Here is an 11,821-nt window from a genome sequence, read left to right on the forward strand (position 1 = left end):
GATGTTGTTAATCCGCGAGCGAAGCTACCGGATGCGGAGAATCGTACAGCGTACTCGCGCCTGTCTCAAATCGCATACGTTTTCACAAATTGAACCCTTCCTTCTCTGCTTCGAGAAAGGTCGAGTAAAGTAATTCGATATTAATATATCTCAATCGAGGAAAGGCGCAAATGTTTGTAGAGTATTTCTAAAAAATTAAGCATTCGCCGCATGACGCCTTCCGCGCCAGCAGCGTTTCGCAATCGTAGAATCGCACGTAACAGTTGGATAACGATCGGATGATGAAGATTGAAGAGAATCTAAATATAAAAGAAAAAAAGAATAATATTCCTATCGGTACTACACGCGATTTCTGAGTCAGTTTACAAAATTATCTGTAATAACAAGTATCCCTCCTTAGGGAAAATATTGAAATTTGCTTTTGCCTGCGAGTTCTCTCTCAATGTCAGAAACGTTCGAGAGACGTCACGATGGCATCCGAAAGGCGCACGAGATCTTTGAGACGTTTTTCAAATGAACGTTATCGGGCGTCCTGGCGAAATAGTCCAGCGCCTTAACTCCCACGCATAAGCGAAAGCGCGAGAACGTGCGAGCGTTGCCGGCATCGGCAGGACGTCAAGTTTTGTTCTTTTTTTTTCGCGCGATCACACGCTGACGCGTAGCTCACGATCGGGCACGCGTATTTCGTCAAGTGCCTAAAAACCGCCGAAGGGAGAAAGTTACGACTGTTAAGCGCGACAGCAAGGCCGGACAACGCGGAGTTCTCGGCACGCTGACGTGCATACAAGTGGCAGCGGGGTGTGCGACACGATACTCTGACGATTATCGCGTTTCTTCCCGTTCTTCCCTTTCTCTTTTCTCTTTTCTCCTTTTTCTATCTTTTCCTTTTTTTTAACGAGATACCGAATAAAGGCGTTTGTAAATAGTATAAATAGCACGAGCGCGAAGATATGTTTAAGCGAAATGAAAAAGAGGATATAATAAGTTTAATATTGAGAAAAAATATATATATATATAAATAAGATATATATTATATATTAAAGAAAAGTGTGTATATATATATATATATATATATATATATATATATATATATATATATAATGTATGTATGTATGCGTATACGTGTACATGTGCGTGTGCGTGTATATGTGTATAAGATTATTATTATTATTATTACTATTATTATCATTATTATATGCATATATATGTATATATTTATCTTGGTAAATAATATGAGGCGACGACGAGCACGTGATTGATTCTTCCTCATCGTCGTGGCGACATTCGGACGAAATTCGTTTTTATTCGCGTTTATGACGGCTCGCGACCATTCAGTAATACTCGTCGAAATTCATTCTTTTTCTCGTGTTCACTGAGCAGTCCTTTCGAATCAACTTTATAATCAAAGATCGTTGCGTTTTTTATCGATTGTGCATAACTTGGTAAAAACGTCATATTTTTTTCTTAGCGTAAACGCGATTTATATTAAACTCGTAATTTGTTTCAACATCACGCTTATATTACAGCGTAAATTAATTATGATGATCGAGAATCATTTATCTTTGTATTACATCAAGAGCTTGAGCCGTCATCGCGCGAACCGATTTCTCCCCTCGACTCGGTTCCTTCGTCCCGAGAAGGTTGTAAACGCGGAGCAAAAGTTTCAGGCGAGAAAGGGACAATGGCGAGCAGCCGTCGATTGGGAAGTGATCGGGCGCGCGTAATTCGGCGCCGTCGTAAGAAATTAGAGCAGGAAGGGTGCACAGCGTTATGTGTACATTGTAAATAGTAGAGCGATGGTTACAGAGAGAGAGAGAGAGAGAGGGGGGGGGAGACATACAGAGATAATTAATTTAAAGAAGAGACGAGAGAGTAATATGGGATATAAAAGAGAAAGAGAAAAGGGACGGTCGCGAGTCGAGGCGGTGTCGTCGGCCGCGTCGAGCAAACGCACGGCACAGCGGCACTTTCGGATCATCCGGATCATAATAAGCGCTATCTGGAAGTGCGTTAGCGACGGGACGACAAGAGTTCGGAAGCGTTCTTTCTGCCCCAACAGCACCTTTAGTGCTTCGCTTTCGCTTCCGTTTGCGAGCGAGTACGAGTCTGCGCTGCGATTGACCGAGCGATCGAGTGGAGACATGGCTGAAAATTATTTCGCCTTTTTCCGCGAACAAACTCTTTACAAGTCATTCGCCTTGATTCGACCCTAACGCCGTGCGCTCGCAACGCGCGTGCCGGGTACGCGCGTTTTAACAGAGTCGGAGATTATATTCCGAGAGATGCGTAACTGTATCGTCGCCGACCACGCGCCGATCACTCGATCATAATGTAGGAGGAGCGTGGCATTGTGAGGCCGTTGCGTCTGAAAAGAAAAAAAAGAGAAAAAACATTGTAAATTACAACGAGCGTATGACAAACTTTGAGAAAAGACCACCGGTCATCGGTCGTCGCCAGCAGGATGAAAACTCACGCGACTCGATCGGGCCCACGTTTTTACTTGCGCACAAAAGCACGTGTGCTCCTCGATCATTTAGGAATTGAGAAAAAAAATTATATATATATAATCGGTCAACGAATGTTACACGGGAGAGAAATCGCAATTACTCTAGTCCTATATGCGGTCGACGAATAATACGGCACACGTGTGTTCGCGAGTGATCGGGCGAGTGTCGCCATTTTCTTCGTTTCTCTTTGTTTCAAAATCGTGGAGTTGTATCACGTACTGTTCTACCAAAATATATTAGCAACAGCAACAGCAGAACTGACAGTAAAACAAGGAGTTGGTTAATTGGATATGGCATGACAAAAGTTGAGTAAAAAGAAACTGCAACGCACGATATGAAAAACAACAACTATCAAAAACAATAAAGAGTATTATTCTATATAATAACAATGACTGGTATTTATTTGGAATACGGGCCTGAACGCGAATATAGATTCTTCAGATTCTTTTATTTCGTGCAAAAACGCGTCGATTGAACATAATTTCATCTATATTCGCGCGTTCAGGCTCGTATTCTAAATAAATACCCAATGACTTTTACTGCACCTCACTTTTCAGCAATGCGGAAAGGCTGTCGAGATATATAAACGAGCGCTTTCAGGTGATTGCTCGCCAAGCTAGATCGAGCATTACTACATTCAACACATGATTTGCAAAGCGATCTTCATTTTCTCATATTATAGACATCGATACAATTTGTTAGCAATCTTCAATTTGTACAATCTTCTGCGGGATACTATCATCAGGTTCTATCAAATCACTTAAATTACATATGATCTTCTTTATGGAGCTTCATGTTCAGCTTTTCGGACATTTGGAGAATTTGTTGGACATCTAGAGATTATCAACAATCAGTCTCGTTATATAGAGGATAATAAAATAGATTGTTTATATTTGAATTTAAGTATAAATGCGAATTTTAGATGTTGAACTTTAAATAAGAAGTCACTATCCAGATTAAAAAAGGTAACGATTCCTTTATACTTTATTATAGTTACATATCGAAGATACGTCTACAATCGACTCTTTCTGACGCATGCAAACACATAGATTCGTTTCGCTGCTGGATACTGACACATCATTTTCAACAATGGATATTACAATAAGAATAGCATATAACTAGTCAGAAATATTGTTTTACCAGCATAACAAGTCTTATCTGATTTGTATCTATATTCTTAAGATGTCTCTATATCATCATTTCGCTGATAACTTGAAGCCTCCATCCTCACAAGTATTCGGTCATAGAAGTTCGATAATTTTTTGCATATATAAACTTTTACTAATCGGAAAATTGTAATATATGAGATGAAAGAATAATTAGAATGAAGAATAATTTAGCAAATACGTATTGCGTCTATAGAAAAGCGTTTTCCTAGTACAATTTTTTCATAATATACTTTTTTCGATAATAATTGCACAAAGATAGATTTTAATTTGCTCTTCTTGTACGAAACTTTAATGTTCGATTCATCGTATATAATTACCACATGGATACTACGAAAATTATTTAATTTCCGAAGAAGCGCTAGTATTGACATAAACTTGAAGAATATGCGATGAATTGATATTCGAAATTACTAAGGTATCTTGCTCGTGCACCACAGTATGCTTTAACATATTTTTTTCCCCGTTTAAAGATCTCGTTACACCGGCTGCACTGGCACTGCATCGATCTGCCGTTGCGCGTTTAGCGTGCTTTAACATGTCATTCTTCTGTGAGAAACTTTTACCACAGGTCTCACAAGGATAAGGCTTAACACCCGTGTGGATTCTCTCGTGCACGATTAGCGCGCCTTTGCGCGTAAAATCTTTGTTGCAAAAATGACACTTGTGTGGCTTCAGACCCGTGTGGATCCTCATGTGCTGGCTGAGATTACTGGAACATCTATACCGCATGTTGCATACCTTGCAGACGTATGGACGTTCACCGGTATGTATCCTTTCGTGGATTAGCCGTGCCTCTTTCGAAACAAACGAATCTCCGCAATAGTGACACATGTGTGGCCTCTCTCTTAAATGCATCGACTTCTTGTGATACATCAGCGAACTTTTACTTGCTAATTTCTTGCCACATTCGTCACATTCATAAAACTTATCGTTTCCATGTACGCGCTCGTGATTTAACAAAATAGCGCGTTTCGAGAATATCTTACTACAAATGTTACAACGCCATATCTCCTTGTCGGTACATTTCTTCTTAATACTGTCCACTATTTCCTCCTCGGTATGCTTTTTCCTATGTATCTTCAATTCACTCATGGATATACATCTGTAGGCGCAAACCTATAATATAAAGCGTACGATCTTTCCTAACGTTCCCAATCAATTTTCAACGAGAATATGGCTAATATCAATGACATAAAGATAAGAAATTTAATAATTTACGTAAAGTTTTTACAAAATACCTACGCTGCATGTGTATCCTCCATTATCGTTATTATGCCGTTTCACGTGTGTGTTCATATTTCCTTTACGATTAAATGTTGCACCGCAAATCGGACATGTGTGCCTATTAGAGCTATGCAATAATTTGTGTTGTCGCAATTGAATCCTCCTATAAAATGCTTTTCCGCACTGTTCACAAGAATAAGGTCTGTTGCCATTGTGTTGATTCATATGTTCCCGCAAATGAAATCTATACAAACAAGAAATACGCAAGTAATATACAATTCTTTTTTAATGAATTTAGTTGAAATAATTTGGAGAATAAACCTCTGTAACTATATATATACACACTATACCGTGATCTAAATGCATTGCCACAGATCTCACACACGTGTCTTTTCTTTATAGATTCGTCCAAATGAATTCTTTTATGCCCTCTTAAATTATTGGAATGCTTAAAGCTTTTTCCGCACAGATCGCAAAGATAGGGTTTATCTATTCTGTGAGTAGCTTCGTGAATATCTAAACTAGACCATTTCTCGTATGTTTTATCGCATGCAGAGCACTGAAATGATAATCGTCCTTCGTGCGATTCCATGATATGAATTACCAAGTCTTTTCTGTTACAATATTCTTTTTTACAATGACCGCATCTTTTATTAACTTCAATAAGATTTCCATGAAGATATTTATGATTATCATAATCCAGCTGACATTTGAATGTTTGGTTGCAAACAGTACAATGTAATGATTCACAGCTTTCAACATTATTGATAATTTGTTTGCCATCGAATCTTTTGTTGCACGTCTGGAAATTTTCTACTTTGCGATTAATCTGCTTGTCTCTGCCAGACCTTTTATTTTCTGCAGTTCTAGACATATCTGCACGTTTAGAGACATTTTGTTCCTTACCACAAAATATTTTATGATTCTCAAATATTTTCTGTGTTTCACAAAAAGTTTGGCATTGCCGACATAAAACGCTAGGGCTTCCATTCTGGATCTTATCTTGTTGAATTTTTGAAATCTCTTCCGTGATAGTTACGTTACTTTCACTATTAACTCCTCTACTACTAGTTTGGATTAAAGTACTGAGTTCTAATGGTACAACATTCCTCGCAATGCTCTGAAAATTATTATTCTGTATTTCAGAACATTCTCCATTTCCTAATCCTCTCAAACTTGTTTCTGAATCAGAGTTTATTATCTTATTTATAGTAAATGAATTAGGATGCGTATCAAGATCCATATACATTTCTTCAACTATCTCTAATGAACATTCGTTAATCAACGCATTGTACTTATTCTCGTATTCCGGCTGCAAAACAAAACATTTATCGATTATACAACAAATGTACTTGGAAAACATTTTTCACAAATAAATAAATATAACTTTTAAAAACCTTTATAATTACGGTCGAATAACATTACACTTACATTCTCTTACTACACTTACCTCTCTCTCAATATTTAGAATCTGTTTCAAACGCATATCAGTTCTTAGACATGAAACGACTAGTGAGTGTGCAATTTCCAATTTATTACAGCAATCGGTACATACTTTCTGTGGCAATGAATCGTCTATGTCAATCGTGATAGGCATATGCAAATTTATTCTCTCTTTTAATTTAAGCTCTATGCCCTCGGCTGTAAAGATGTTTATTCCATCCAGAATGGATTTGCCACAGATTCGACATAAATTGGCAAATCTAACAGAGATATTATGATACTCGTCTATCTCAATTTCATTCATATCGCAATACGTTAGAGGCACATCATCACCTACTTGTTGGAGAGGCTGTGCTTTATCAAACATATTTATTAAGTTTTCACCATCGGTAGTCAAGTCGGTCCCAAATAAAGTAGGAATAGTACCTTCTTTTAAAACAATGGGAACAGTTTTGCTCACGTAACAGCGATCTTCAACGTGGTGAGAACAAATGTAATAATTCAAATGCAATTCCGCATTCGATTTTGTGACTAAATCCGATCTGCCGCAACATTCCGCCCATACTTTGGCTCTATAAAAATCATTGTCAAATTCAAAATTCAAACCAGTGACATAAGTCAAAGATAATTACAGATACCTAGCTATACTATATATTAGCGATAACTACAGATAAATAGATAGCCTTTGAGCCCAACAATAAAGTGAAGAAAATGAATTTAATTATCTAACTAATAATAATTATCTAACTAAGCATCGCATTAAGAATGAATGCGAAAATGTTCCTTCACCTATCAGAAAATATATTGTGACATAACACTTACGTGTCATCGTTGGGAAAATTGATAAAAGTGACATTCGACGAATCCTCGCTTTCTGACGAATATTTACAATTTAACGCGGCGCAAACGAGTCTCATGTGTCGGACGATTGTTCCTAATTGCACGTAGAAGAATATATAGGTTTTGTCGTCAAGTGTACTCTCTCTCTCTCTCTCTCTCTCTCTCTCTCTCGTGGAAGGTCTCTGCCAAGTCTCTGCAATTCTTTTTCTTCTTCTTCCTCTCCTTCCAAAATTCCCAATGAATTTCCAGCTCAAAGCTCAAGTCTCTGCGATGACTGCGATGCGATTCGGATACGCAGGGAAACGAGACTAACGAAAGTGGAGTAGTGGAGTAGTAGACTAGTGGAGTCAATAATGGAGAGGTTAGGTTGCTGGTTGCTGCCCCCCGCCCACTGCATTCAGCCCTGTTCCACAGCCGTCAGCCGCCAGAGGCAGAGGGTTGTAAAGAAACCACGCGATCGCTACGCCAATCTACTCACGTTTTCCATCAACTAATCCATTCGTGGCGCTTCAATTTAAAATTATACATATTCCAGAATATTCCACTAATCTTGCAATTAAATCCGTGGTTTCTTCATGCTAATTAATTTTTAATGAATAAAAGATAACGTAAAGTTGCAAACTGCCTGAAAACATAATTTACAAATGTAATTAATTTCGTAATGCAATTCAGTCATTAATGTAAATATAATTGATGCTAAATCAGAAATTTGTGTAAATATCGAAAGTGATGTTATGAAATAAATACAAATTCATTGGTATGAATATGAATCCGAAATATGAATAGCTCAATGATCACATATATGTATATTTTCATGACTCATGAATATGAATTAATTTAAATAGGCAAACAATCACGTGTTTTGAATAATTTAATTATATATGTATAGTCACCCAGCCAGCAAACAGAAACTTAATAGCAACATATATATAGATATATCTTGCTCAGTATCTTGCTAAAGCAAAAATACATTTCAAGTATTTCTTAATCAAATGTACTGTTGCTATTAAGTTTCTGTTGGCTGGCTGACTATACATATAACTAAATTATTCAAAACACGTGATTGTTATATACATGTACAATAAAATAATAATATAATAATAATATAATGCTTAATAAAGCAGTAATTATTGAGGAAAATCAATCCAATCAGTGCAGTTCTTTAGCCTGGTAGCTGATGCGTAAGCGAACACCCATCAGGCGCGCGGCTCACTGGCGTACGCCCGGTTAAAGAACGGTGCCGATTGGATTGATATTTTACTTAATAATTACTGCTTTATTGAGTATTATAAGAAAAAAAAATAGTTGAAAACTTCTCGACAGAATTTTTGATAAGGAATAGCGTTACGTAATTAGTGGGCGCTCTTTACCCTGGGAAACACTCTGTATATGTATATACGTATATAATGGATATATGTATAAAGTAGGAACAATATATATAAGTTACAACTTTACAAGTAAATTATATAAACAGTCTGATATTATTCTCCGGCTGAATCCAATACATGAAATACTTCTGAATTGTCGATATCCAAGAACAAACATTTAAAAATGTCATTGTAGAAGTCCGGATAATATTCGCACGCCCGCTGGCAATCGGGCGTAAAATTTATTTCCAACAGCTTGGGCTGCATTTCGCAGTCTCTCCACTCCAACATCAAGTCGGCGGCGTAAACGGCTCTGCTTTGCGGACTCTCGGCTATTCCTTTTGGCGGCGGCTGCGCGACTGCAGCTTCGAAAGTCTGTCGTAAAACGGAAAGAACCTTCGGCTCGACACAAGTCTTCCAAGGATAATCAGGATACTGATTTTCCCATTCTACAATGAAATCGGCGCATTTCATATGAAACAGCGGATTCTCCTCGGTATAATTCATCACGGTGAAATGTTGCATATACGTATCAAAATTGTTCAGTGCAAACGATTGATTTGCAAAACGCAGAAAGAAATTTGCATAAGCGTACGCGCGTAGCGGCTTTACAGATTTGAGCAACACAACGTATCTCATATCGAATTTCACTTGATTCATGTCCGGTCTGTTGTACAAAACTGGCCGCGTGATGTACTTCTGCGCGATTTTCGGACCTGTGCAAGGCAGTCGCAGAATGTGATAGAGATTGTTCGTGATATGAGTATCTAAGCCTCTCGCCAAGTTCCACGGTTTGCAAATCCAATGATTATCCAAATTCTTGTCTACCCGTTGCGTAAAATAAGCGACAAATTGTGCCAATTCCATGCTTAGATTATACGTCGTCGGTAACCATGTTGGATAAGTCTCGAGAGTATCTGAATCGTACAATTTGTTCGTTGCTTTTCTTCTACATACAATCGATAAAAGATCCTTTGTTGTCAAGACATTCTCATATGGAAATTGATTTATAAAAACATGAGGCGAGGAAACATTTAATTCTTTGTACGTCTTGTAGTGAGATACGAGCCACAGGATGTCCGCCTCTTCTTCGTTGTCGGTGATTTCAAATGCCGGATCTGTCAAATAATTATTCACGTAAATGTATTGTGAAAATACCTTTAATTTTCTACCAGTCTCTGTTTTGATTGCATCCAGGTTCTCTGGCAAACTTTCAGGACTATGACCTGCTAAAAAATAATCTGCATCTGGCTCGCTCTGTTGAAAACTTTCATCTTCAAAAGTGCTATGGGCCCAAGGCAACAATAGGGCACGTCTTTTTTTAGGATCCTTCGTCTGACCTTCTACAAAATCTCTCGTGACTTCATCCCCTGCAGCAACGTCTCTTATAGGAAATAGAAGCGTATAAATTACACCTTCTGTCATACGCAGAAAAGGGACAGCTCTAAAATTTGGCTCGTTGCTATGGTTTATCGCTGAACCAACCTCATCCATAATATACCATACTGGCATTCTATCTTCTATCTCTCCATAGTTGACGGAATATGATTGATTGTAACGCCACATTTCGTCCGTAACATTCTTGATTTTCTCTTGCTCATCCACCTCGGTATTTAATCCCATGAGAAAGCACATTCGATCAAGCAGGCCAGGTACTTGAATTAAATTCTGTTGAACATTACTGACGTCGTATGTCCATGCATGATCAATAAGATAAATATTATTGGGATCTTGTGCGGAAATGCCACACTCTGTAGATACTATTAGCTTCCATGTTGGTTCTGTAACATGCTTCTCTCCATTTTCATATTCTACTTTTGTCAACTGAAAGACAAGGCCAGCATCATAAATCTGATCTTTTAACTTGTTGTATAAAACTTTCCAAAATAATTGTGGGACACCGTAAGACTGAAGTTGCACTTTATGTGTCGCAAGAAACACATTAAATAAGTCAACACCATCCATTGTGAAAAATAAATAAGCTGGCCTAAAACAAATAAATATTTTATTTATTACTTATTCTAATTAAGAACAACAAAGTCAAATATATATATATAAGAACCTGTCTTTTGAAATTGACACATGCGAGATGTTGAAAATACAGAAAATAACCAGTTCATGTAAAACGTTGATATAAATTAGATAAATGTTGGCATTATTGCAAATAACAGTACACAATAAGTGAAGAATTTTTATGCTATATTACGCAGCAATCGATAAATCTATTAACAATGAAATTTGCAAAGATAAGACAATTTTTTATTCATAATAGGTTAACTTCTCCAAAGCCATGTGCCCACGATGCACGATGCTAGAAATGTAGAACAGAAATCCTCGCGAGATCTTTTTTTAGGTCTGTTCGTTTTCGCTGCACTTCTGAACTAGTGCAACATATACTACGTTTACACGAGCATTACTTCTGTAGTAACTTACGATAATTCCTTCGCGTAAACGGGATTTTGTAGTAACTTATGATCATTTACTTCGCGTAAACGGGATTTTGTAGTAACTTATGATCATTTACTTCGCGTAAACGAGTGAATTATCGTAAGTTACTAAAGAAGTAACGCACATTTTCTTGACGCTGCCGCTGGTTTCTAGCGTCCATGAAATTGCACCTTTAGGCTGAGTTTCCACTGAGCGCGTCACGCGTCGCGTAATGTGTCGTTAACCAATCTGAACATCCCGTCACAAATAATGTAATAAAATACGATGTTTTGATTGGTCGTGACGGATGACGCGACGCGTGACGCGCGCGCTCAGTGGAAACTCAGCCTTATTGCACTGGTTCAGAAGTGCAGCGAAAACGCGAACAGCGGGCCTCTTGTACGGAGAAAGAATTCCAATTGCATTGGTCAATGGCCGAATTGTTTAAATGTGATTGGTCAATTTGTTCTAGGGAGTTTCGACGGTCTCACGTCCCACGTCCCATGAAAAAGGCCGGCCGGGGGGCCAGGCCAGGATGGCCTGGGATGGCCTCTCTCAGGCTTCTCTTTGGTTCGTGATTCGTGTCATTCGTGATACGAATTGAGTGAGGTTAAGTTATCTAACGCACGAAGAAGATATACGACCTGCTAAAACTATCGGCTGATATAATGTAAATATAATGAAAATAAATCAGCATAATGAGCAGAACATCAGTGTTTCTTAAAAATTTAATTTAATTTATCGAAAAAATTGAATTTTGATTTTTTGTAGTATTTTATATAAGTAGGCAATATAAATGCTTGTTCTAATAGTAATTAATTTGCAACGTCTAATATACACATTT

General features: G+C 37.8%; 3 protein-coding genes across 11 annotated transcripts in view; 1 reads left to right on the forward strand and 2 right to left on the reverse strand.

Moving 5' to 3' along the window:
- Nucleotides 1–2,896, forward strand: part of Tara (SERTA domain-containing protein 2 taranis) — a 61,457-nt gene extending 58,561 nt beyond the window's left edge. For all 7 annotated transcript variants that reach the window (XM_071698753.1, XM_071698757.1, XM_071698754.1 and 4 more), the window contains one exon: nucleotides 1–2,896. This exon is cut by the window's left edge and continues 6,514 nt beyond it. The gene's annotated coding sequence lies outside the window, so the exon portion shown is untranslated.
- A 561-nt stretch (nucleotides 2,897–3,457) lies between these two features.
- Nucleotides 3,458–7,808, reverse strand: LOC139768503 (uncharacterized). The gene is given in 8 exon segments (XM_071698730.1): nucleotides 3,458–4,135; nucleotides 4,137–4,193; nucleotides 4,196–4,792; nucleotides 4,919–5,144; nucleotides 5,251–6,212; nucleotides 6,351–6,915; nucleotides 7,166–7,521; nucleotides 7,662–7,808. Coding segments are annotated over 7 exon segments (2,625 nt in total). The 5' UTR covers nucleotides 7,261–7,521; nucleotides 7,662–7,808; the 3' UTR covers nucleotides 3,458–4,012.
- An 833-nt stretch (nucleotides 7,809–8,641) lies between these two features.
- Nucleotides 8,642–10,877, reverse strand: Ttll12 (Tubulin tyrosine ligase-like 12). 3 transcript variants are annotated; one of them, XM_071698741.1, is made up of 3 exons: nucleotides 10,613–10,877; nucleotides 9,777–10,537; nucleotides 8,642–9,668 (listed from the first exon to the last, which is right to left on the reverse strand). In XM_071698741.1, exons 2-3 carry the CDS (start codon nucleotides 10,513–10,515, stop codon nucleotides 8,665–8,667), a joined length of 1,743 nt encoding a protein of 580 aa, XP_071554842.1. In that variant the 5' UTR covers nucleotides 10,516–10,537; nucleotides 10,613–10,877; the 3' UTR covers nucleotides 8,642–8,664. The 3 variants fall into 3 exon arrangements, with proteins under 3 accessions (XP_071554842.1, XP_071554841.1, XP_071554843.1); XM_071698740.1 differs by having other exon boundaries at nucleotides 8,642–10,537; nucleotides 10,613–10,876; XM_071698742.1 differs by lacking the exon at nucleotides 10,613–10,877 and having other exon boundaries at nucleotides 8,642–9,934; nucleotides 10,036–10,176.
- Between the last annotated feature and the right edge of the window lie 944 nt (nucleotides 10,878–11,821).

This window comes from Temnothorax nylanderi, unplaced genomic scaffold (genome assembly GCF_030848795.1).
Source record: "Temnothorax nylanderi isolate EJ_2023f unplaced genomic scaffold, tnyl_v1.0 TNYL_tig0016_pilon, whole genome shotgun sequence".
In the NCBI taxonomy this organism is placed as follows: domain Eukaryota; kingdom Metazoa; phylum Arthropoda; class Insecta; order Hymenoptera; family Formicidae; genus Temnothorax; species Temnothorax nylanderi.